Below are 27,669 nucleotides of genomic sequence, written 5' to 3'. Positions count from 1 at the left end.
AAATGAAATCAAATGCCTTTAAAGTTGTGATACGTTAAATTCGGATTTGTTAAAGTGACGGCAAAACCGTTTCCTAATTTAATTTCATCACCCCATCATTTGCTTCTTTTTTATAAAACCAGGTTAATTTCCTACCCATGTTCGAACTTTGTTGATTATTACATATCATCAAATCGTTTGGTTTTGCTGGTTTCTTTTAAATTTCCTGATCTTCTCGCAATTAATTGTATTGTATTTTTTCATTACCATTTCATGACCTAAAAAAAGAAATCTAGAATTCTTTAAATTCATTTAAATTTTCACCTCTTTCCCAAAGTGATTTTCAACGTCACCAAGTCAAAATTCATCGATACCATGATAATTGACTTTACATTTTTTTGAACAACTGTCTTTTCATTTACTTTGACCAAACGATTAATTAAGCTTGTCTGATTATCATCAACGATAACGGTTAGAGAATGCTCCTCTGCCTTTTATACTCATACAACGAATCTCTTATGAATGTTACTAAGACGTCTTTTAGACCTGTATACTGCAATCCATGAGTACATTTTCGCATACTATTTAATATTCATTAATTAAGGATGAGTCGGATTCTAAGTCAGATTCTAACCAATTAGGATGGCTTTTCTTTGCCTGCTTCTGAAGAAAAAAACGACCGTTTCAAATTTTGAGGATTTCATTTCAAAAAGCTCATGTTTGATGGAGAGGACTTTAGAAGCAGCCAGAATTTTTGGATTGAAAAATCGGTACAAACTATCCAGGATGCATGATTTTAGTGAAGGGTTAAACTTTGAAGGTATGACGGTTCATAACGTGGTAATGATTAACAATACTTTTTCGGATTTGAGTAATTTTTTTAATGAAGGCGCTTGGTAAATTTGCTTTTCTGTCATTCTGGTTACCTAGCTGTATAATTTTGTTGAACCAAAGTTTCCCCTTATGATTCACTTTTCCTTAGTTTTGAGTGACCCTCAAATAGGTGATCCAGTTGTACACGTGCTAAGAGAGGCTTTCAAACTCACTCAAGATGGCCTCCGTTAATCTCAAACTTTAACTTTAAACTTATTAAGGTTGCCTAAAGATATATCACCATACATTAACTTTTAGTTTATCACGGGTTTTTTCAAAATTGGATTGGATCAGCCAAAATCAGGCCAAAATTCGGCTTTGGAATCGAAGTAATCAACAGGTGCAAGATTTGTGTTTGTTTATCGAAAATTGTTTGTTTTGTCGTACGATGAACAATGAGTCAGAATTTCTTGCCAAAGGAACTGAACTGTATTATTTTTGCATCAAATTTAAAAGTTTCGTTTCGTTGAAACAAACATACAAACCGCTATTTGTAATCCGTTCAACAACTTCCCTGTGGGAAACCACAAAACTTGAAGGAGGTTTCCATGTTGATGTGATTAGAAACACCTGAATCTGTCATATCTCGTATGGGGGTGGATTGTTTTATTAACTGCATTCATCAAAATTCGCTCTATTTACCAATCTGCAACACAACAGTCTTGGCGGTCTTAATTTAACTTGTTTGTCGGAAGTGACATTACTACATTTTGATCCCGTTCGTGATAAAAAAGTTCAGATGTTAAGACGGGAGGCAAGCCTTTGAACCGTAATTTTTCAGCTAGATTTAGTGTAGAATGTAGCTTTAAAATGCTATAGCGGAACTATAGAGGACATTAATAATGCTCAAATTGCTTTCTAGTCTTAATAATTTGGCACTTATTGGGGTAGGATTACTTCGAGATTGTTTCCGTAACTTGTGAATATTCAAATCCTCGTTCCCACAAAAAGTAACAGTATGGTATTGTTTGGCATGTTGATAACTTCCATGTTTATTCAAGGTATGACGTACTATCTCTGTGGCTTTTAGAGGAAAAAACTCTACCACGGAGAGCTAAACTCCTACAAATGTTTCCTTTGCAAGTTAACTAAAGTTCTCCCTCGTTGCGCCTTTATCTTTTATCCGTGAGGTTAGTTTACATAAACATGAAAACTGTCAACGGTTTACAGTTGTTACTTTTTCCACTTTTCAAGAAAGTACGATAAAATTCAAGATGTGACGTCAATTATTATTTTTAACGTCCGGCTCACAAAAAATGATGAAGTACGTGCTCTTCTATGTAAATATATCTTACGCTTTTTCCGTAGATAGAGTCTTTCTCAAATATCACGTAGAAACACGTCTTAAATCTTTCCTCAATATATAGATAAACTTTTCCGTTGGAGCTAAGAATACTCACGATTGTTTAGACAAGGGAGCTGTCCAAATTTAATCCAAGTATTTTAGGTCGTTTACCTATACTATTCTATCTGTAGTTACCTTTTTTTGAACGCAAGAGCTGTGCAGCTTTGAAAGTACCTTTTTCAGAGAGAGCTTTTCGGTTACCCTCGCAGTAGCGAAGCTAAAAAGTGCTCAAAATTTGTGTAGGAGAGCAGAGTTTCACGCCATTATAATTATCTTTTAATACCATAGATAGATAGTCATGAAAATCTGCTCTCCTACACAAATCTTGCGCCCCTCTTGGCTACGCTACTGCTTCGCCAAGCAACCATTTTCCGGTCGCCCGCGCGCACGTTCGCGGAATAAAACAAAGGCACACTAAGATCCTTATTTCCAGGATATTAGAAGTCAAATGACGGATGAACAGATTTCATTGGATCGTCTCGTATGAAGAAATCGGGCTTTTATTTTAAGGTAAACCGGTTACTCCGGTCCAGCTTAGCTCATCCGTAAGGTTGCTTAAAAAACGTCGAAATGCGTAAAAGTGCTTTTGAAATTCTAATTTTCTTTTTCTAAGTTAAACTCTTATGTTACATTAGATTTTCCTTCCGGGATTATATTAGGTAATACGCCATATGGGTTTTGTTTTCAAGTTGACGTGAATACTTATTCAACTTGATTATAATTTAATTAGTTCCAATTACCGCTAATTATTGAAAGATCAAAACTTCTTTATTGAAAAGTAAAATCCTTAACGATGTGGTTCTTTATTTGTACCTCTCGGAGCTCATAAAATTATACAATGAAATAGTAAAACTTTTCGATTTTGTCCTAACTACCTCCCTTTTGGCCCTTTTTACGGCAATAGAGTCAGCAGTAAAGTGGAAGCTTATATGGTCGAGACAGCTAACTTCAAATATAGATACAAGGTGCGCCGAATGCAGACCTTACAGTAGCCCGTGCCGATCGATAGAGAAAAAAATGTTGATGTGACATTAGACTCGTTTACTTAGGATTGTCGCCAATGCACGACGCTGCAGAATGAGAAATTATATGACATGGGTGACAGTTAAGCATACACTGTAAGAGCTTGGACAAATAAAAATATGTCTGACCTTTCTGTAATGTAAATTGTAACATAGTATTTTACCTAGTGTCTTGTATCAAAACAATTTTTTTCTCAGGGTCACTACCCCGATTATATTTTGCTTCCTTAGCCAAGAAAAACGTGTTGTTTTGAAAATTTCTTTCTACTTTTGCTCAATCTTCAACATATGGTTCTGCTTAGAGCTAACAGTGTGCGTTCAAAATGAAGAAGTTTCTAGGTGTCTATAATCATAAAGACAAACGCAAAACAGTTAAAATAGGTAAGACCGTTCATCATTGAGTTTGTTTTTTAATATACCATCCATCTTGGATTTTTTTGGCTTGTATAGGAGGGCTATCAATGTACAACTGAAGAGAAGTTTAGAATATATGCTATTAGAATAAGCATCCTAGTTGCTACGTGCGCAGTAACAAATACTGATCTATAACCATCGCCAGTTTCTGCTGAGAAAACTCGCATTAATTGGTCAAGATTGACAAGATTGTTAGATAGTACTTGCTAATTCTTCAAAAGAAGTGGTCTCTTCACCTGTTTTGACGCTTTCACGAAGAAATGCTAATCTTTGGAAAGCATCAGGTGGTATTTGACTTGAAGTTGAAAAACTTTTCAAACGCAAAACTGTAGTTTTGAGATTCCATTGTGGTTTATAGTGCAGTACATGATTTTGTTTTTTTGAAATTCAAAATATCTTATTTGTAGTGACTATTTAAATACCGTTATTTTCGGATGTCTAATTAAAAGTATTTTCCAGACTGTCCGTGACTGGAGACAGAAGGCTTTGAGTTTCGATCCTGACAAAGGTTGGGAGAGACAAAGGGAAGATTATACTTTACAATAAAAGATCTTCCATCATCTTCATGTTAAACTTCCCCATCACTGATATTTAACAAAGTTGAATGAATCTGTTTTTTTCGCATGAGGATGTTGTAAAAAGAATCTGAAGAAATCTGTCCATTCTTTTTGTTGTAGATAAGGATGTTTACGGTTTGTCGGGAATCGTTGCCGTTGACGTTTGTCGGTCTTGCAAAAAACCTTTCGCTGACTTATTGTATTAAAAGTAGTATCAGCATAATTTGTCTACATTTGTCTCGTGTATCAATATCCTAACAACGAGCTCATCCAATCAAATCTAACACGTTTCTACCCAAAATAGCATAATTCTACTGACTGCATTTTGCTGTGTCAACAATTCTGGGTTCTAGCTTTTCCCATACCCATAGCCTTATACAGAAGACAGTTTTGACAGCTAAGATGAAAAATACAGAACTAATAGCACAACTACAGACAAGCTATCACTGTGGTTTACAAGTTCACCGTTAAAGTTAACGAGTTCTAAAACACATTTATGGTGAGACCTTTCAAATTTGACAATGCAGCCGCAGTCTAAAAAAGCCATTACCTAAGACAACTTAAAATAGAAAATGACCTATAGCAAGTCTTGACACATTTACAGTTAAATTTAGTTAAAGTGTTTCACTGTCGCCAATGTAAGGTCGATTTTATCTAGATTCTTTGCGAAAATTAGTTTCCAATTATCCATTTTCTGACACAGTTTATCAATTAAAACTTTGTTTTAAAAACCACTTTAACGTCATCTGAAAGTGTCACGTACATTTTTAAGCGGCTCTTGCGGATTTTTTCCCTCTCTCATTCGCTTCACTTGTATTTCTTCTTTTTGTGAAACGTTTAGGATATGATATGTTTCTTCCCAATGACTAATCAGTTTGATGGACCAGATTAAGTTTTGATTTCCTTGATATGTGTCCGTTTAAGCTTCGATCAAATCATTCTTGGCATTTACGCACGGGTTTTTTAGTTATAGTGTCTGTAGTAAGAAAATCCTCTCGCTTTAGCCTTCTTCTGGGCTGATGTAGATGCCCTTTCCTCGATATTTTATTGTTGAATGGCCTGAAGAAATTATATACTTTATTTTGTAACCTAACTTAGTTGGATGAAAGGTGTCAGACAATGGAATTAGTTTCAACTCTCATCTGAAAGAGAAACATATACTTCGTCCCCGTGTATCCCAGAATTTATTTACGTTAGTGATGGACGTCAGAATAAGCATCAAAAAACCGAAATGCTTCGAACGAGGTTTAGGTTTTGCATTATTGGTTTCAAAAAAATATTCTTTCTAACAACGCATGAAGTAAAGGAAATAGCGTATCCTGAAAACGCGCGTCCAAGTTTTCTGATATTTTTAGTTTCATGATTTGTTGTTTAAAGGAGGTAATATATTGTGATCATAGCATCATTCAATTACATGAGAAAGAGAAATATTTTTTTCATATGAAACGGAATCATACTATTTTTCCGGCTCTTTTATCCGGCCATTGGTTGGCAAACCAGAAATCATCATAACTTTAATGACTTACCAACATATACGGTATGTGAAGAAAGGTAGGAGAAGGATTGTTGGGTTTCTAAATTATAAGAACTTTCTTGTTTTAAAAAACTATGAGAATCAAAAAATATTATTTTTGTCCTATCACAATTATGACTTTAGTTTGGTAAACTCTTTTTAAAATTTATCTACCGTCCAATGATTCAAAATAATCAGTTGGTCCGAAATTGTACTGTAAAAGAACGTTTTTAGTCATAGCATTACATAGAGGACCCTAATTCCAAGATCATAGTTTTGCTACGAATAAATAACCACTCATTGCCTTAAAAATGTTTTACTTTGGTGTTTGCCAGGTAAAATTTTATATAAGAAATGTACTTTTTTTAAAAAGAAATCCATAAGTTTCTTATAACGAATGTTTGCAAAACGCGAACAAAAGAACCGGTAACGGCGATAATGAAACGAGAAGTTCACAAACAAAAGTCAGTTATTGTTTTCATTGTTCGACGAATGCCAAATATGGTATTTGTTTATATTGACGTCAACAAAAAAGTCTTTTTTAATTGGCTGACGAGTCTTTGTGTTGTTTTTTCGTTTCATTCGGTCATTTGATATACTTTGTACCTGAGTTGAGTGATTCTTAATCAGCGCTAGTTTGTGGGTTAATTTTGTTTTTCCAGCAAAGACAAAAGAACTCACTTATACTTTGTAAAAGCAGCAAACACTTATTTGAAACTCATGTAATAAAAGTTCAAACCAGTTGAATTTGGATGAACTGAAAAATTAGAGAAACTATTCGTAATTTGAAATTTAAAGACAAGTTGAAAAATGAAGATGCGAAATTTAGTTTTTCTTTGCACCCATGGAACGGGTGGTGGCGGTGGCGGAAATGGTCTGGATGATAAAAATTCAAGCTTAGGTAAATATGGTTGGTCAGTTTTTTCAAACCTGTCATTAGAATTAATGAAAATTTGTTACCGGGGATAATAGTGGCAGTCTAGGGTCCAAGTATTTTCGTTCTTTATGGGCAAAAGCAATGATAGTTTTGGAATAATGCTTTATAATATTATTCATAATATTAAAATTTACACTATATTTTTGTGCCGTTGCGGAGGTGTCGAAGCCTATAAATAGGGGTGACATTAACCACTTGTACCTTTTTATTTTGCTTCAAGTACTGTCTTTCTTACGTCTTCAACGATTATGTATATGCTTGTAGCAAAATATCAATGTCATAATTTCTACCTTCTCATAAACAACTTGCGGTCAAAAGTGTGGCGTCCCATTCGCAGAGGAGGGTCACCTTTCGTTTGTAGAACAATAATAAAACTGCAAAAAAAAAACGAAATCACAAAAAGCGCTAAGATAAACATGAGACTACCTTATGTAAAAACAGTCCTCGTTACATTCTGACAAAAAATTTGATTTTGTGTGTTTTTGTTTTGTTGTTAGTATTAGCGTCGAGACCAGTAAAGGGCTTCCCTGGTAGAAAATCTTGATAAGATCTTACCAAGATCTTTTAAAGAAACTTGGCAAGAACTTTGTAGGTTTCTTCTCAAGATCTGTGCAAAGAACTTTAAAGATCTTGACAAGATCTTGACACAATCGTTTAGGATCTTTAAAGATCTTTAAGGATTCTTGAAGGTTTAAGATCTTTCAAGAATCGTATTCAAAAATATACACACCCAAAAGATAAATCTGCTAAATTTTCTCCTTTCAACTAATAAAGAAATCATAAGATTCTTAGACCTGAATATTAATGGTTCCTAAATTTTAGAACATTTGCCTCGACTTTGACGATTACAAGATCTCAAAACAGATACACATGAGATTTTTTAACTTCAAATCAGTCTAACTGACGAGTTAGGCTCACTGTCTAGATCGCTATTTATCCGGGCATACAGGAAAACTGGGAGCCGGGAGGCGGGAGGCTGAACCGGGAGCCGGGAGTCGGGAGGCTGAAATCGAAAGTGGGAGGCGGGAGGCGGGAGGCTGAAAACGAAAGTGGGAGGCGGGAGGCTAAAATCGAAAGTGGGAGGCGGGAGGCTGAAAATGAAAGTGGGAGGCGGGAGGCTAAAATCGAAAGGGGGAAACGGGAGGCTGAAAACGAAAGTGGGAGGCGGGATGCTAAAATTGAAAGTGGGAGGCGGGAGGCTGAAAACAAAAGTGGGAGGCGGGAGGCTGAAAACAAAAGTGAGAGGCTCATTTATGAGGCCACGCACAAACGTTTTTGGTAACGTAACTATTATATACTATTGTAACTATTCAAGGGATAGGTAACAAAGAGCTAAGAAAAATCAGATCATTTATTTTTTATAAACACACACAATCCATCAAAAAAACTATTTCAAATAGTATGTTAATTGAAACCAATTGTTTTCCTAGGAAGCGTTTCTCTTTATAAAAATAATTTTACATAAAAATATAGCAAGCTTTGTTTCGAAACTGCTGATGCAAGATTTAATTACAAAAAAATATAACATGACAGTTTTCGAGTGTTATATATATTTAGTGCAATCGGCTCTTGCATGTTGGAAATAATCTAAAATCATTTCTTTAAAAAGTCAATAATTATACAAGTCATGGTGAAATAAAGGTTGAATTATAATCATTGTTCACTTCAATTGATATCACCTGAGTGGCCGAGTGGATAAGTCGATGAAACGGCAACTCATCTTTGGTGGTTTTAGAGAGTTCGAATCCTATACGGTGTGACGAAAATTGTGTTATTTTGTCTGTTTTGTCAACATTGATCAAACATTTCCTGGTTTTATGAGCTCTTGTTGATATTTTTGAAACTTTTTGTTAAAATTTTAAGAAACAAATTGGGGGGAGGGGGCAGTCAGGCAAATTGACCGACGCCGCGACGGGTTACCTGCGACGGTTAAGGGTATGTTTTCCAATTTATCAGAAATGCACTGTAAGGGTGGAAATTTCAGCAAATCTATGGGAATAATTATTGCTCAAAAAATCTTGATTGCTCGAAAATCTTGATTTTTTTTGCTCTAAAAGATTTGAAAAAATGCATTGAAAGGGTATGAATTTTTTTCTGCACTATAAGGGTGCGATTCTAAATGCCAATTTTTTTGCCGCACATACTGTCAATTGGTAAACCCCCACCCCCGGGAGTGTCACCTCAGCTTAATGCAGTTTGATTCAAGTATAGTATTTCAAAATGGATCAGGTTGGTTGGCGGGTGGAGAGTCAAGAGTCAAGAGTTATGACTTTCCCTTCTCTTGAAAATCCAATGTTCCAAAACTTTCAACTAAAAAAAATGCAAAAAAATCGGCTTTTATCTTTTTTTATTATCTTATAAACACTTTTTTCAGAACCACAAGTGAAAAGAAAAGCCAAACTGACTGAATATGCTGCCAAAAAAGTGATTGACAGGTCTAGAAAATGATTGACAGGCCCGGGTTAGATATTTCCGTGAGCAATCTCGTTATATTTATAAATAAACCAGCTGTGCTGGAAGGTCAGCCCGAAATTATAAGAAAGATTAGAAGATAAGAAGATTAAGATATTTAATTCAAGGAAAACTAGTTGAAAAAAAATTAGTTATCGCGTATTTTCCAAGGAAAATTAGTTATCGCGTATTATCCAAGGAAAATTAGTTATTGCGTATTATCCAAGGAAAATTAGTTATTGCGTATTATCCAAGGAAAATTAGTTGTTGCGTATTATCCAAGGAAAATTAGTTATCGCGTATTATCCAAGGAAAATTAGTTATTGCGTATTCTCCAAGGAAGATCACTAGACCGTATTTTCCAAGGAAAATCACTATGGTCCTTATTTTCTGAGGAAAATTAGTTCTTGCGTATTTTCCAAGGAAAATCCTTTGTTCCGTTCTTTCCAAGGAAAATCAATTTTCACGTATTTTTCAAGAAAAATTAATCATTACATACTTTCCAAGGAAAGTCAATTGCTATAGCTAATTTCCAAAGGAAATCATTTGTGTCGTATTGTCCAAGGAAAATCACAGCACTTCATTGATTTTCTTTTGAAAGAAAAGGTATTTCCCTTGCAAAAAATACAAAGTAACTGAAATTCCTTGAGCAATCATTAGTTGAATTTTTCTTTTTGAAAAAGAAGATTATTATTCCCTTGAGAAACACACAGAAATCAATTTCCTATGCAAAATTCATACCCTGTCTTATTTAATTGAAAATACAGATTTTATTTATTTTTCTCTTGGAAGACTGGTCAGAATGATGATTTCACAAACACGGGGGGGGGGGAGTCTTCAAAAAGTCATGCATCCGACATGTTCTAGTCCAACAGCTAAAAAGTCCGATAGGCAATAGAAGCTTGCTCCAGTTTTTCCGAAACCGATTTTGTCCGACAAAAAGTGTCAAAAGAATATTTGTTTCAGAAAAAACGTTATTAGCCTGTCTGACTAGCCAACCAATTTTTAACACTTCAAAGTAGGCGGAGGACCGTGTCCGTCTAGTACAGACTTTTAAACTAAATTTAGGAAAAAGTCTCTCAAAGGGTCCCAAAATCATCAAAATTTTATCTCTCAAAGGGGCGATTTTCGATTTTTGCTTTGGACATACCTGTCACCTCGCAAACCTAGTACTGTTTGACACTCTGTTTTTATCTTTTTGAAGGCGTTTTCAAGCTCAGAAAATTATGGTCGGTACCTCAAGACTTGAGGACCGTTATAAAGCCAGGGAGTGCTTGAAAAATCAATTTTTTTGATTAGGTCTGAAATATTTTTGATCCCTGTGGATAGATGCGTTTAGAAAAGAAAAAAAATACACATGGGGGAATGGAACCCTGGACTATCTGGCTTTGAAACTGTTGCTCTACCTACTGAGTTAATTGGACGAATGTGCAACGTTTTTGAACGGAAACGGATGATGGAAAGAGCCGATTTGAAAGCTCAGCGGGCTGACCAAAAAGTAATATACTTGTGGAAAGCCCAATTATTCTACTTTTTCGAATGCTGTGTCATGGAATTTTTTTAAACAATTAAATAGAACGGGGTCTCCTCTGATGTAAACAAACCTCGAGTCCTATCCTGAAAATTGACATTGAGCGTAGAAAAAAAGACAAATGAAAGTATTTTCCTTTTTAATTCATATTTCCAATAATTAAAGACTAACTTGAAAACACCAAGAGTGAAATGTAGCTAAATAATTGGAACGCCTTGCGACTTAGAATTTTTTTGCAAAACTGAAAATTTGACCCCGGCTCGAACTACTACCAAAGTCTCTTGACTCTGATTCTGAGTCCGACACGCTAGCAATGTACTATCGAGCCGATATAAAATTACGCAATTTAAAATTCCTTATAAAAAACACTACTGCATATACGGGTGAACTGACCTCATGGGCTAGGCTAACTGTTTAGATCAATTACATACTCCAGGCTCCGTAAGGTTCCTTATTATAATTGAAAAAGCGTATACTACCAAACGATACGGAACTCGTGAGAGTGCTTTTTAAACCGTTGTCTTTGTTTATCTTCACAAGATTTTCTTTATCTTTGCAACTTAGTTCTCGCTTTCGGGCTTTCGGCCTTTCGTCTATTCGTTTTCCGCCTCCCACTTTCAATTTCAGCCTCCCGCCTCCCACTTTCGTTTTCAGCCTCCCGCCTCCCACTTTCGTTTTCAGCCTCCCGCCTCCCACTTTTAATTTCAGCCTCCCGCCTCCCACTTTCAATTTCACCCTCCCGCCTCCCACTTTCGTTTTCAGCCTCCCGCCTCCCGCCTCCCGCCTCCCACTTTCGATTTCAGCCTCCCGACTCCCGGCTCCCGGTTCAGCCTCCCGCCTCCCGCCTCCCACTTTCGATTTCAGCCTCCCGACTCCCGGCTCCCGGTTCAGCCTCCCGCCTCCCGGCTCCCAGTTTTCCTGTATGCCTTTATCCGGTATTATACTCCACCCCATTGTATTCTTCGCCCTTACTTGTCAGCGCTAAATTACTCATTGTGGTGTATACAATATAGGCTCTGTTGTGTAGCAATCTACTAATTTGCCGTAATTCTACAGATGTCTGTAGAAATATGAAATCTACATATTTTGTAGAATAATAATTCGACCCTATATACCCTATTTGTATGGTTGTATGTAAATTTGATATTTAAATTCTTTAAAAAAAGTCAAAATCGAAGATTTTATCATAACCACAAATTTACGTGTTATTGTGTTTATTCAACAAGATTCTTAACCCGAACTTTATAAGAAACACTAAGAATCTTAAAGTTTCTTTGCATATTTGTCTATTAAGATTTGGAAAGTCTCTTTATAAGAACTTGATAAGAAACGCTAAGAATCTTAAAATATTTTATGGTTGCAAGATTTCATAAGATTTCATAAGATTCTTCTAAAGAACTTAATAAGAAACCTAAATTTTCTTACTATGAATGTGTGCGAAGAATCTTGACAATTCTTAACAATTTCTTGACACGATCTTTAAAGATCTTTTTGTAATAAGAAATTTTCAAGATTGCATAAGAATCTTTGTAAGATCTTACAAAGATCTCTTAAGATTCTTACTTGTTAAAGATCTTTAAAGATCTTTAACGATCTTTTCAGATCTTATCAAGAATTTTTACCAGGGTTTGAGGGTGAATTCTTTGTTCGTACGAGTTTTAACTTGGTAATTGTCCCTTGTCCGATTTTGCTGGCTTTAGTGTGTCTATGCTTGCTTTTTTTATTTTTGGACAATTTCAAAATTTCTCTTCAACAATTTATTCATTTTGCATTAAGCTTGTTAACATGCAATTTTCAAAATGCTGTTACTTTTATTGTTGATTAGCAGTGTTAAGAGAATTGACAGCAATTTATCATTGCCAAAGTTAATTAACTGAATGTACAACAACGAAAAATTAATGAAATGAGTTTGTTAGTATTGCGGTATTAAACCAATAGGTGGTTGATTTAATTAATTCCACTTTGATTTGATTGCGTTATCTTTATTCATTTGAATTGAGTCAATCTTGTATTTTCATTTTCTGATCTATATCGCAATTTGTTGAAATCTAATATATGCGGTCTGTTTAGCCGAGTATTTGATTTGTGTCTGCTTGGGATGTCGTAGATTTATTCATGCAGCATTTTTGTAACTTTATAAATTTACTTTTCTTTGTCAGGCCACGAACAATACTCCGAGTACACGACCACACATACTACGACAAAAAAGAAGAACAGTTTCAAGCTATCCATGCCAAATATACAATGCCCGCAGGATACAAGTGAAGCCATCCGACAAAGACCAGCATTAAATCGAACGAAATCGGAAGATAGTCAAACGAGTGGTATTGATATGCGAATCTCAGAACAAGATCTCGGCTCGGATGCCGAAAGTTTACCGTCTTGCGAAGAAAGCTTAACGAATTCCGAAAATAGTCCACCGAACAGCCCCGAACTTTTTAAACAGAAACAAGAAGTTAGCCGACGTGAATCTGCTCCTGCGAGTTTCAATATCAAGATTTTAGACGACATACAAGGTTTGAATGAAATTAATGAGGAAAGATCGAGAGAATTTCATCGACGATATAGTTCAGTCGAGGAACGAACAAGTCGTGTTCGATTTAATCTCGAGGAATCTTTTAAAGAAGAAGAAGACCATTATAGTAAACAATTTGATGAAAATGAAGAGCAGCCAAAATTTTCGGACATTGAAGGGTATAAGGTTGCTCCTTTAACTCAATATCCACGCAAAGTTTCAAGTCCTCCTTGTTTGTCATGTGATATCGAGGAAGTGCGACAAGAATATCAACAGAACCAGCAAGTACCGACAGCACAACGAAAAGACTCGTCGGACCGTTCTCGTAAATGTTCGGTATACTCTGATAATTCAGGATCTATTCAGATTCTTCCAGGACAATCTGTACGAAAAGTTTCGTCGCAAGAAAATTTAATTCGCGAAGAAGAAGAGTCGACGCCTATTGCACCTTTACGAAATAAATATGATCGTAAAATAAGTTTACAGGAACCTAAATTACGGAAAGACTCACGTGTTGATAATCGTAAGTTGAGTCTCCAAGAGAACTCTAGCCGACGAAAATCGGTATGTATTGACGAGAAATCTACAAACGAAAACTCACGAAAATTTAGTTTACAAATACCTCGAAGACGCCCCAGTTTTTCAGATCGTAAATTAAGCTTACAAGAACGTAAAAACTCAACACACGAGCGTAAAATGTCATCGCACGATCGTAAATATTCGGCTCACGAGCGTAAGATTTCGTCATCCGAACGAAAATACTCGGCACATGAACGAAAATTGAGTCAACAGGAAACTCGTAAAACGAGTCTTACCGATACTTTCCGATCAGTAGTCGGTACTAAGAAAAAATCTGAACGAAAAGCGAGCCAAGAAGTTTTGGCTGACGAAAACAATAATGTAGACCGAAAATCAGCTTGGGGTCTTATCAAAAACAAAATAAAAAAAGACCGTAAATCATCGGCTGAAGCCATACAGCAAGGAAGTCCTCGTATGTTACGACTCTTATCTCGCAACGATAGTTCAAGTTCTATTGACAGTGGTACACCAAGGCGTCATCGGCGCTCGGGATCAGCTGGCAAACGAGCGTCAACGAGATCTGAAGATTACGATCAAAAGTCAATCTCCTCATTCAACAGTGTGGATCTTGAAGATGAACCTGATATGTAAGTACTTTTGTCTTGTCTCTTAAGCTTTTGGTTTGTTTTTGTGGAATTTAATCTGTATTGATGGGGTATTAAGATTTTTGTAAGGGCCCAGTCATAGTTTTCGGATATTCCATGTTCTCTCCTCTTGGAAAATTCATGTTAAAATATTAGGTAAAATGGTAAAGAAAACGATGAAAACTTAACTTTTAAAGAAATACTGTTCAACTTCCTACCCCACGCAACTAAGCTACAAGAAGCAATTATTATGCATTCAAAATACTGACGTATTATAGAATCATTGTATATAAAAAAAACATTGATGGTTTTCGGAAAGTCAAAATAACTAGTTTCCTGCCTAATCTTTTTTTCTGTGCATTGGACATTTTTCTATTACCATTTAATGGGGGAAATGAGTCAGATATTCTTCTAATTGGAAATGATTGGCTGGCTGTTGTTTTGTTCATAGAAACTCGTGAGTACTTCTTGAAAAAGGAAAATGAAGATTTTAGAATTTCTTCTTCTGATGTTTTTTTTCTGACAATTTATTTCTAGTGAGTAAAATATCCTAAAAAGGTTTTACAAATCAATTTTCCATTCCAAAAAGATGGAAATGTTCAAGAACCTGGTCTTTGAACCTGAAGATTTGATTTGTAATTCGAAATTAATTATTCTTTTCTTTCTTTAGTGTTCCACCGAACGCTTTCGATTTATGGTCAGAAGGTAAAGTCGATATTGAAACTGAAAGTTCGACTCTCCCTTTACTACACGTTGCTGCCGGAGAAGGAAACGCCGAACTTTTAAAAACACTCCTCGATGTGGGTGTGGATATGAACGAATTAGATCAATGTGGGTGGCCAGCTTTACATTATGCTGTATGCGCAGGACATTTTGAATGTGCTCAACTCTTGCTGTCAAGAGGAGCTACATTGAAAAATTATTCAAATAGAGTCATGAACACTTATTGTACGGCTGTACGTGATTGCATACGTACGGGAAGTCCGTATTCATCTACGTAATGTTGACGTAATTTGACGTAATGTTTGATTGGCTTTGTAATCATTTAAAGTCACACTGAATTTCTTTTAATCGCATATTAAAACTTGTCAGATTTTATAAAAAGTCTTTCTTAATTTTGAATTTTTTTTTCTTCAAAATATCATTAATATATTTTAATTGAGTCAATTGACTAATTCTAATTTTATTTGTTTAATTTTTCACATCATCGTTTAATTAAAATGTTAATTTTTTTATGTAAAAAGTTTTGTTAATATTCTTGTTTTTTTTGACAGACAAAAGTATTTATTTTTAAGAAAATACACAAGAGTTTTTTTTTTTCAAAAAAATTTAAAAAATTTTGAATTCGGAATTTGAAATTTTTCTTCACTTTTAACAGTCCTGACTAAGCATTGGCTGGTTCAAGTTTGGTCTATTATTCTGTTAATTCGAATTTCTAAATTTATTTGAAAAAATTGAATTTAAATTTTATGAGGTAAATAGTTCCTCTGGAAATTTTATAATTATACTCATCACATTTTTAGGAGCGTCTGCAACGCCTAAAATTACAAAAATCATATCCTTTTCCATGTAAATACGGCATTATTTTTTATAAGATTTTTTTTCCAAGTTTATGTATAATTTCTAACATGTTATTTTTGACTCATATAAGATAAAAAGGATTTTTATAAACAAAATATCAATTTGAAAACTTCAACTTTTCTAATCGCTTTCGATTCATCCATAAGCCCCTATTCTCTCCAAATGTTGGTACAATCATGGTCGTAATATTTTAGAAAAAAGGGAAATTCCCACGAATTTTCAAAAGCATATAAACGATTTGGAAGTACTCTAAATTAGGTGGGAAGGGTAGAGTATTAAGACTTAGGAGCTTAAGATTTGAGGGTCCAAAAGTTCAAAAATAGTCCAATAAGGCTCAGAAAATAGCCTGGAAGTCTATAAACCCGTGCCAAATTGAAATATCCGATTAAATTTAAGAGATAGCCCAAAATCGACTTTCTCGCCCGAATTCCAAATTTCGAAAAACGAGGAAATAAGCTAAATTCTCATAATAGATTTTGACCAATGTTGGTAGAAAGAATCGTTGATATCGATTGTGTTCTTTACCTGAAATTTAAAAAAATGAATTGACTCTGAAACTTTCTTTAATTTTACAGTTAGTATTTATTATAGTCTGAGTCTTCGATTGCTCCTAATTTGTTTAACATGTCTTTGGCAAATTTCATCCTAGTATTCTTACGAAAAAAGCTTCTGTATTTTTTAGCCCACCCGGCCTTTATTTCGACTCAAACTGAGGATATCGACCTTCTATGCCCTTCAGCTTGTCAGTGCAATTGAAAACGAAAGCTTTTACACGAAATATGTTAACAAAGGTATGATTAAAGTAATAAAATTAAAAGAAGCACTTGTGATCCTGCCTAAAGTAAATAAAAATTTAAGTGGTTCCATCAAGGGCAAACGCTCATAAATTCATTCAACCTCGTCCCCGTGTATCCCAGGCTTTATTTACGTTACTGATTGACGCCAGAGAATACCCTGGTGTTGGCTGCACTGACCTTTATATAACCCTGGACCAAACAATATCTGCCATCTTTGATTGGAGTTTTTTTAGAATTGGTACCCAAGGAGAAGCCATTGCAATGTTAAAAATTAACGTCTAACGCCGCTACATCATCAAAAGAATTTGAGGAAAAGTAGACCTAGCGCTCTCGATGCATTTACACCGCTATCGAGTAGTAATTTTCAAAAAACTCCGATCAAAGATTTTGCTTGGCTGGGATTGAGAAGCTTTGTCCAGGGTATATAAAGGTCAGTGGTTGGCTGACGTGAGTTCCCCCTCTCAAAGGGGGAATTTCTCAAAACAATACGTCATAAAAAAATCTGACGTTACAAAGTTACACTGTAATGCAATGGTTTCAAACCCAGGAACAAATGAAATCTGACGTTTTATTGTCTTTGAATTACGTAATCTTACGCGTTCGAAAAGCAGACAATGCCAGGGTATTATCAGTAAGCATAAAAAAGCTGATAATACGCAGAGAACGAGGTTGAAATTCATTTATTTTATTCGAATTTCACTGTTATTCAAATAAATAATATTCCCCTTTCAAGTTCTAATTAGCGAGAGTAGTCAACTGTAATACAGTGGAATCTCCATAACTCGAACCTCTTTTATTCGAATGGCTCCTTAACTTGAACAAGAGCCACAAAGATGTGGTTAAATATTTCCTCCAATAGCTCAGAGCATAGATTGTAGTCGCAGTCGAACCCCACAGATTATCCTAAAGCCCCAACTTAGTAACTTAAATTTATTAAAGCCTTTATATTAAGCAATATCCGATGCAAAACAAAATTTAACCATATTCCTGCTAAAAATTGTCTTTATTTCATAGACATGTTCACAGATGATATAAGTCTAAAAACTTGTTAAAAAATTGCATGCATTTACACCATCTACGTATTCTTTAGAATTATGTGTGATAATGTGTTGGCAAATGATAACCATTTTGACACAAAGAAAAATGTATTTTATTCAACTAATATTGTTTTTTACCTTCATTAAGGAAATAAAATCTTAGACAAAATCTTTTGCAAGTTGATATTATTCTAAGACTCATCTGAGTAAGAAAGTGCCAAAATATCTTGAGACTGTCTACTAAGGGACTAATATGGAAATATGGCATGGAACAAATGATTGGGAGATATCGAAATATGTTGTACACATTAGTTTCATATGAAAAACTTCCTTGTCATCAATATTTTAAACCACCATATTATACCATCCACAAGTAAAAAGTTACTTAAAAATGGATCTCCTTCTTTACAAATTTTAGATTTCCAGTGCATAACATCTGTTACATTAGTATTTATGTGATAATATACCAAATTGTCAACCTTGAAATTGTCACATTTAGTTACAGTATTGCTGAATATTTACAACACTTTCCAGCAAACTTTTTTGTGAAATTTGTGTCTTGATAAACTAAACTCCATGACATTTTATCATTGACCATTAAATCACATCTTGGAACAATAGAGTTCCTTGGTTTAATTATTGCAAGAATTTGTTCATATTCTCATTGTGTGCAACATTATCATTACATCATTGCCAGCAAGTTACATTGTATTGTCAGCTTTAGAGGTCGTCAAACTTTGTTGAATTTGTAATCCTGGCACCTGAATGTGAAAGGAAAGAAAAATTCAAAATTTCATAATGGGAAATAATCTCTTTACAGTAATCAATGCCAAATGTGTGGTCATTCGCTGAAATCTCCCAAAAAAAAGGCTTTAAAAGGGTGGGACTCTGCTTGATGGTTTGACTTTGAGCTATGTTTGCCATGCATATAAACTGAGCCATTAAAGAAGTTTACGGGAACGTACAAAAAGGACCACAGGGTACGTACAATAAGGTACACTGGGAACATACGATAAGGTTCACGGGGAACATACAATAAGGTTCACGGGGAACATACAATAAGGTTCACGGGGAACATACAATAAGGTTCACGGGGAACATACAATAAGGTTCACGGGGAACATACAATAAGGTTCACAGGGAACGTACAATAAGGTACAAGGGGAACGTACAATAAGGTACAAGGGGAACGTACAATAAGGTACAAGGGGAACGTACAATAAGGTACAAGGGGAACGTACAATAAGGTACACGAGGAACGTACAATAAGGTACACGAGGAACGTACAATAAGGTACACTGGGAACGTACAATAAGTTCACGGGGAACATACAATAAGGTATACTGGGAACGTACAGTAAGGTTCACAGGGAACATACAATAAGCTTACTACTTACTTACTGCACGGTTTAACGTCCGTTGTTCCCAGCAGCTGGGGTTGGACGCAATAAGGTTCACGGGAAACATACAATAAGGTATACTGGGAACGTACAATAAGGTACGCTGGTAACATACAATAAGGTAGACGGGAACATAAAATAAGGTTCACGGGGAACGCACAATAAGGTACACAGGGAACCTACAGGGAACCTACAATAAGGTATATACACAGGGAACATACAATAAGGTACTGGGGAACGTACAATAAGGTACATGGGGTACGTACAATAATGTATACGGGGAACGGCACAATAAGGTACCCAGAAACACACAAAAAGGACAAACGGAGAGCGTACAAAAGGTACCTTGAAAGCATTCAAAAAGGACCATGGGAAGTGTACAAAAAGGGCCACACAAAACGTACCAGGACCATGCCGACGCACCGGACTTAACGAACACCGGACTTATTTTGTCCGGTGTAGCGAAAGGATACTTTTTGCCACCGGACAAATACACCAGTCAGTACGGTGCGTCGGCAGGGTCCTAACGTACAAAGATCCCAGAGAGCGCACACAAAAGATACAAGGGAGGGGAGCATACAAAAAGGTAAACAGGGAGTAAAAGCATCTATTATGATGATCTAGTTTTCTTTTTAGCATCTGGCATCAAGGCTAAAAATGGGGCACTGAGAAGAGTGCAAGCTTTTCCAAGTTTTGACCATTAATATCTAGACAATATATACATGATGGAAATCAGAAAGAAATTTATGCTCACCTTCTTCTCAAGTCAAGATAGGAATGGATTGGATTTCCATGTGTTTCAGCTTCTTTCTCCACCCTTCTTCTTCTCCTTATGGGAAAATAAATTCAGCACACACGAGAGAAACTCAGGCAGTCCTCTGAGCTTTACACACAATCATTTGTTTTATGAAAAGCCCAAAAAGCTGGTAAAAACCCCTGCCATATTTTGATAGAAGGATACTATTTTCTTCCCCGCTAAATCTTCGCGACTATTTTTAGGGGGAGGTGTTAGAAACTAAAAATCGACCTATCTTTATGAAACCCTGGGAAAAGTTGCCGTTCTGGGTGTTATTAACAATGAAAAAAAATTTTTTTTGCTGGGACCATTTTAAAGGCTTCCAAATTAGCCCTTTTTGACCCCGAAAGGCCCAAAACCGCCCTACAGGCAAAAAGATTTTTTTTTCCCTCAAAACATGTAAGTGTGGGTACTTGTTAGAATGAAAATTTGATGCTGATCACTTTTTTTATAACAAACATACCCTAAAAATAAACTGAGAAAGAGTTTTTCCATAAAAACGCTATTAACGACTTGTTAAGCACGCAATTTTCTTTGTTTTTGTTTAAAATGAAGTTTATTAACTGTTTACGAGCAATATTCCTAATTTCATTTGAAAGTTCTTCAGCAAGTGCTTTTTCAATAGAGCAACGAATTCTGACTGCTGATTGGGTGTATTTCACTTCAAACCCAGATGCCATTATTTGCTCAAAGAAAGTTTGTTGCACTTCAACCTCCTCTGGGAATACCCAATGAACACCAACTTTATCAGTTTGCTTTAAATATGATACGTTTGCGTGATCACCATAAACATCTTGGTAAGGCTGAGCACAATTTCGTTATTACCTTGTAGAGATCCCAATACATTGTTCAAAGTTATGGTCAAGGATGCCATGTTCTTTGAGTCATCAAGGTACTCCATCAAATTAGATGCATACTCTTCAGTCTCAAGTTTCTTGCCTCCTCTTTTCAATCGAAAAACCTTTGCTGTTTCCTTGAGTGACAAACTTGTGCATCTTGCGTACCTAACTTCAACATACAACCTTGAGTTTTTTTCTTTGTTGGAGAAATTTGTGTTCTTCAAGTAATCTGCAACATCTTCTTTCTTAGTGAACGATCCTCCCAAGGTCTTCAGAAAGTCGAAATCTTTGATCTTTGCTGAATCTTTCTTCGCATTTAAAACCTCTTTAGCATCGTATCCCTTTTTCTCAAGATCTTGCATCTTTTTGTTCCAGTTTAGTTTTAATTCATTGATGGCAATTGATTGTTTTCTATAGGAATTCAACTTTTTAGGGCCAGCAGCTTGCAAGAGGTCCTTCGCTCTAAATGTAAAGGAATGTTGAGTGTGGATTGTATTCTAAATTGGAATATTTAGCACATTTTGAACATTCATTCGAGTTTTCTAAAGATTACTTTCATGTAGGAATCAAAAAGGTAAATATATAATGAATTATATTGATCAATCGATGATGATAGATCTTACCTTTTGATGACAATCTTCCTTGAAGCAGACCCCAGATTTTGTTTCCCACGTATGTCCAATTCATAGTTGATCATGCCAACATTCCTCTCTTCACCAAGATTATGAACTGGTACATATTATTAGTCCATCTTTTCTAAGGTTTCCTCATCTGCATTGGCTATCTTCATGATACTTTTGGTTTCTTTATCAGCGGTGGGATCAAAATTAAAGATTGCTCCTTTTTGATAATCCAGTCCTTCAGCAAACATTTTCAGGGATAGAGTATATATTTGGAGGGATAGATATTATTTCGTTTTAAAGTCAAAGGTAAGACAAAACTTCTTTCCCTCTTGGTAAAATGCCATTTGGAAAACTCACATAAGCTTTACTGTAATTGACACATTTGGCACAGCCTGTATTGATAGATCTGTCCAACTTTTACTCTTTCCAGTATAATGTTCCTTGCATTTAAAGAAAGCACTATTCCTCGGAGAAGATTTCTCTTTAGTAGAAGTTGGTGTTGAACAAGAGGGAGTATCTTCTAAGGGGCATTCTTTGAAATATCTGCCAGCTCTAGTCACTAAAATTTGCATTTCTTCATTGTCTAAATCCTGATCTCCAGCGGCGGATCTGAGGGGGTTCAAATGGTTCAGCTGAACCACCCCAACCCTTTTAGTAAATAAAAAAAACAAAGACCCTTTCTTCAAGTGAAATCTAGTTTTCTGATCGGAACTGATTTTTCTTTTTGGTCATATCTCGATATTATTTTACCAGGGGTTGTATGCATGTGGCGTGCGTTTCCGTGGTGCGCGAGACAAACTTAGCTTTTTCCGCGCTAAAAAATCTTTAGGTTATGTGTGTACGGCGTAGCTAGCTTTCCCGCGCTGTAAAAAATCTTTGTTATGACTTTTTTTTTGCGGGATTAATATCTAACTGTGTTCTGTGCTAGGAAAATCTTTGATTTTGAACCTGGTTCAGAAAATGCATCCAGTGAAATGGCAAATTTGAGGTGGTTCAAGAAAATTTCTCGAAAATACGAGACCGACCGTTTTGAGCGTAAAAGATTTTCCTACAAAAATAACTTTCAGTCGCAAGTCGTCGCCGGCAAAATATTGACATGATTTGAAGGGTAGCCATTCGTACGGCAAACGACCTCACTTCTTTGCAAGCGTTCAATGCAGTGTTTTTAAAGAAAGGAATTGAAGTCCTGAAAAGTGGTAATAATCAGGCAATTACTTATCTTTTTGAGGACATTTTTGGTTCAATTTAATCAGTAAATTTTGAGAATCACACAACAATATCAATCAATGTATGATGATTTTGACAAAGACTCTGTGTGATGGAATTTTCATCTGCTTTTGTTTGATATGGTGAAGAGTGATAAAAGAAAAAGACTTTCATTCTGAGGAAACATTTTTGTTTTGGTTTATCTTTAGAGGAAAAGCATTCATACCAACAAAAAAAAAACTTAAATCAATTTTGCTTGATAAATGAAGTTTGGAATTTATTTATGGGAAAGGACTTATTTGTGAATATTTGGTGGAAGTTTATTGTGTCTTGAATATAATCCCATCATCGGGCATCGGGAATATCACGGGGAAAAATATACCTAGTTACATATGGAGCACAAGATTTGCGATTGGCTATGTTTAGAGTGGGGGGCGTACGATCTGGCGGTACTCGGGATAAGGCCTAAAATAGGGCCGGGAAGCGGTAAAAACGATAAAAATTATTCGGGAAACGGTATTTTGAAAGAGCCACGGTGACGGTAAAACACCTGATTTTTCGTCCGGGATGAGGTAATTCTTATAAAAAATAACGGTATTTCGGTAAAAGTCATACGTAGACAGTACATAAAATTTTCAGACTATAAAAAAAGCTTGTCACAGGAGTCAGCAAAAAGGTTAAAAAAAACGTGAAAAACTTCAAAAAAAAAAGAGGATCTTACACCAGGAATGGGTTTATTTTGAGGTATTTTGAGGCTTTTTAATACAGGGAGGAGAACGTTAGGTTTGTAAAGTTGAGCTAGAATGTCTGTCTGTCACCTCGAAACTTTGGGGCAGGCTGGAGTCTTCAAAAATGGTCGAATTCGGCTGAAACTTTGCACGCTTGTTCTAGTTCCTTGGGTGAATCCCTTGGGTGTTTTTTTTTCAATGATTTATCATTGCCGGAAGGGCTAGATTGCAGCTTTAACCTTTATCCAGCAAAAAAAATTAGGTTTGGTAGAGCAATCAAGATAAACTCGAAACTCCTTTCGTGAAACTTTGCTATTTTTTTGAACATTTTTTAACATTTTCAAAAGCGTGCTTTAACTTTAAAATGATATAACTCAATGAATAATGATTCAAATTGAAAAAAGGACCCACCAAAATTTTAGTACCACATTAATATAAAAAAGTCTTTCTATTCTAAACATTTCCACCTTGACATAATCAAACGTCCGGACTTTTTTCTGGGACACCCGGTACATTTTTTTCTTTAGAAGGGTAGTTTATCTCTGTAAATTTTTGCAATCGAAACAAAATACGAAAATAATGATCTACCTCATACACATTCTATTCCATTTTGCCGAATTTTTGACTTCGAGTCTTTAGAATTTTATGGGAAAAACAGCGGGACCGGTATTTTCGTAAATTTTGGACGGGATAACGGTAATTTTCAAAAAAATGGCCGGGATGGCGGTAATTCAAAACCTCGTACGCCCCCCACTTTAGAGAGGTTCTTCTCCCATCATTGGACATTGATGAATTTCACATTGCTACGTTTCGAGAGATTCTTCTCCCATCATTGGACATTGATGAATTTCACATGGAAAAAAAGCTAGCTAGCTTTATTCTTGAAAACTATTATAGAAAAACAAAACAAAATTTGTTTTATAACAGAGACTGGAAGAAAGGTTAGGGAACAACATTTTAATAGCAATTTGAGTGAATTTGGTTGAAGAATGAAATTTCTGGAAAGGTGAACCTTCATGCATGCTTCAAGATAATGTGATGCGAGGAAATATTTTTGGTTTCGTCATGTCATGAGAAGAGAGTTCATACCACTTTATACTTGCAAAACAAAACTAAGATTACTTTTACGTGATCATATGAAAATGTGGTGTACTTTTATACAAAAAGAGACATTGGTGACCTCTGAAAAAATTACCCTCTTGTGCTTAATTGTAGGTGGACATTTTGCAATTTTTTGGAAAAAATCACCCAATTAGCATTTTGTAATGACCTCCAATTTATGAAATTTTCCTGATAAAGTGCCAAACCTTCATTTTCCTTGGGTTTTTTGGGAAAATCACCCCAAAATCAGTTAATAATGACCCCCCATTTTATGAATTTTCTCTGAGAGTACTGCCCCTGCATCTTCCACCCCCTACAAGTAAGCATAAAAGAGTACGGTTGGATGCAGAATTTATGAAATGATATACAACAACAATCTCTACCAAAAGAATTATAAACAACACTCCATACAATTGTGAAAGTTGAAAAAGTGCTTTCCTACAGATTGTTGATGATTACTGTTAGTACCTTTAATAATGCTTAAAAACTTTGAATGTAAAAAGTACTTTTTTATGAGATTATTCATCTAATTTGAGAGCTAGAATTTCTTGAGTCTATTTGCACATAAAACACATTATATCAGTAGTGTCAGTACTCATGGTGTACTCCACTTTTTGGCAATTTTTTATTTTTCCATCTTAAGAATATTGTATTCCCTTGTATGTATTATATAAATAATCTCCTTTATTTTTTAACTTGATCACTGTTTTCAAAATATTATCCATTTCTGGTTTTATAATGTAAACATACTCAACATGAAAAGTTTTTGCTTGATTGTCAGCCAATTAATTCGCTACAAAGAAATTCCATAAAAAATGGTTATAAGAATAAATTATCGAACTTTTTACTATGTTTTAAATATTCACGAAATGAAACTTAAGTATGAGCATGCTCTGGGTGTCTGTTTTATCAAAATAAAAGGTCAAACCAAAGAAATATAAGAAATATAATACTAACTATATTTCCGTTTTATGAACGTTTTGTGTGATAAGATTGAAAAGAAGAAACTAGAGGTGCGCAATTGCAGTTAGGGAATTTCCAAATGTATATATGAATATCACCACAAACGATTATTACACGTTCAGCATCTGGCTGTTCAAGCCGGGACAAAAAGAATTGGCCTACCGCCCTCCTTTCAACGCATGGGACCATTCAAAAAGTACGTACGCTCGAGAGGGGGGGGTACTCCCAAAAGCGTACGAGGGGGAGGGGGTCCTTGAGGAGAAGTACGTACGCTCGTAATTTTTCCTAAACTGTCTTTCTTGAGAGAAAAACGCAATATTTTCACATCAAAGAATGGTTTTTGCGATTGTTATTTTCATATCTCCTTTGGTATTTTTGTTCATCTTAGATTCTTTTAATTTCTTGAGACTTTGTTATAAATACGATTGGATACCTACATATTCTACTGTTACAAGAGTTACAAGTTTCGACTTTGGTTAGGGGGGTGTACTAAAAAGCGTACGTAAGCTGAAGGGGGGGGGTACACATAAAGCGTACAAAAGCGTACAAGGGGGGAGGGGGAGTCAAAAATTTGCCTTTTTCGAGCGTACGTACTTTTTGAATGGTCCCCTGCTGAGGCCTATGTTTGGAGTTCATACGTAATGGGAACTGCAGACGCGCAGGCGCTCATCAACATCCCCCATGTTGAATGGAAAAAAGGTGACACCGCCCTAACAGGACGGGTGCAAAATTTACGCCCAAAACGTTTTTTCCGAAAAATTTTTTTTGAAAAGAGATTTTTGAACCCCCTCAGAAAAATCCCAGATCCGCCTCTGATCTCTTTCACAATCTATTTTAAAATATACTCATCGAAATTAAAAACAACATCAAAATGACCAATATTTTTCTCCACTACAACTTATAATCTAGTTTTTCCTTTAGTTTTTAACTTGCTTGTCTAAATGATAAACAATTCTAGTGAAAACTGCCCTAACAGTTCACTTTATGCATGAAAACTTATCTTAAAATGCTATTCAATGCTGAAGGATATCAAGTGTCATTTATTTAGCTTCTTTCTTTATCACATTAGAACTGGGATGAAAAAAGACAAAAAAGTGAGTCATAAGGTGGGGGTTAGAGTTTTGATCATATCTTTTATACAGTTCATTTTTAGGATATGGTTGTGATAGAAAAAGTGATCAGCATTAAATTATCTTTCCAACAAGTACCCACACTTATATGTTTTGAACAAAAAATTTTCTGTCTTGCCTAAAGGGCAATTTTGGGCCTTTCGGGGTCAAAAAAGGCTAATTTGGAAGCCTTTAAAATGTTTCCAACAAAAAAAAAATTTTTTCATTGTTAATAACACCCAGAATGGCAACTTTTCCCAGGGTTTCATGAAAATCTGTGTCTAACACCTCCCCCTACTATTTTTAGTCACGTGTATGGTGGCCCATAAGTGCCAAGTAATTTTTTATTGAAAAACTCAAAAAGGATTTTTTTTATAAATGAAAATAACTTTCATTTTATAATTTAAATTGACTTTCATTTCAAAATCAATTTAAAAGTAATTTCGTTTTCAAAATGACTTTAAAAACAACTTAAAATACGACCCAGCAAGGCCACACAAATGATTTACATTTTGTTTTAATTCTCATTTACTTTTCGATATCATTTTAAAAAGCATTTCGTTTTTTTATTTTTAAAATCACTTTTCTCACGTAGCCCATCAGTGCCAAAGACAGCTTTGTCTCCAGACCCCTACAGGGTTAAAAGATTGAAGTTACTATGGTTACTTATTGGATTGTTTACAGTTCACGGCCCATCAAGGCCAAAACAACTTAGTGCTTAAGCCCCAAACATTTTTTACAAATGTGTAGGAGAGTATAAAATGATATCCTTTACTCCAGTGTTCTATGGTACCATAAATGAGAGATTTTTTGTCCGTCACAGTGCTTTTCCTTTCTATTGTTCATTGTTTGGCTGGTGGGTTGTATTTTGTCTTAAAAAATTTACTTCTTTTTGCAGACAAAATTATTCATCAAACAATGGGCAACATGAAGGGCCTTTGTTTTGATGTATATATGTGTAAATAAAGAGTCGAATTTTTTCTTAATATGCAGCATGCGAGCATGAAAGGAAAAAGTTAAGAGAGAGGAAATACACTTATTTTTATAAGAACAATTTTTAAGAACAATGAGGCTAAAAAATGCCAAAAAATAAGAACAATTTAAGAACAGTGGAGAGGCTGAAGCTAGAAGTTAGAGGGTTATAGCAAAAATAATCACTGGTTTCTAAAATCCTTTAAATAGTAAAGTAA

At 35.3% G+C, this 27,669-nt stretch overlaps 1 protein-coding gene and 1 long non-coding RNA gene across 2 annotated transcripts in view; one reads left to right on the top strand and one right to left on the bottom strand.

Annotated features, from left to right (window-relative positions):
• The window catches only part of LOC136798480 (uncharacterized), a 50,071-nt gene extending 34,077 nt beyond the window's left edge, over positions 1 to 15,994 (top strand). The window contains exons 4-5 of the mRNA XM_067055095.1: positions 12,782 to 14,303; positions 14,971 to 15,994. Of these exons, the coding sequence (XP_066911196.1) occupies positions 12,782 to 14,303; positions 14,971 to 15,301 (1,853 nt within the window). The 3' untranslated portion in view covers positions 15,302 to 15,994. The remainder of the gene's footprint in view (positions 1 to 12,781; positions 14,304 to 14,970) is intronic.
• Positions 15,995 to 18,023: 2,029 nt separating this feature from the next.
• LOC136798534 (uncharacterized) lies at positions 18,024 to 19,955 on the bottom strand. The gene is made up of 2 exons (XR_010845389.1): positions 19,869 to 19,955; positions 18,024 to 18,476 (listed from the first exon to the last, which is right to left on the bottom strand). It is a non-coding gene; the product is annotated as an uncharacterized lncRNA (long non-coding RNA).
• Positions 19,956 to 27,669: the final 7,714 nt, after the last annotated feature.

Source organism: Clytia hemisphaerica, unplaced genomic scaffold (genome assembly GCF_902728285.1).
Source record: "Clytia hemisphaerica strain Z4C2 unplaced genomic scaffold, Clytia hemisphaerica genome assembly, whole genome shotgun sequence".
In the NCBI taxonomy this organism is placed as follows: domain Eukaryota; kingdom Metazoa; phylum Cnidaria; class Hydrozoa; order Leptothecata; family Clytiidae; genus Clytia; species Clytia hemisphaerica.
This window is presented reverse-complemented; position numbering and strand designations above follow the sequence as displayed.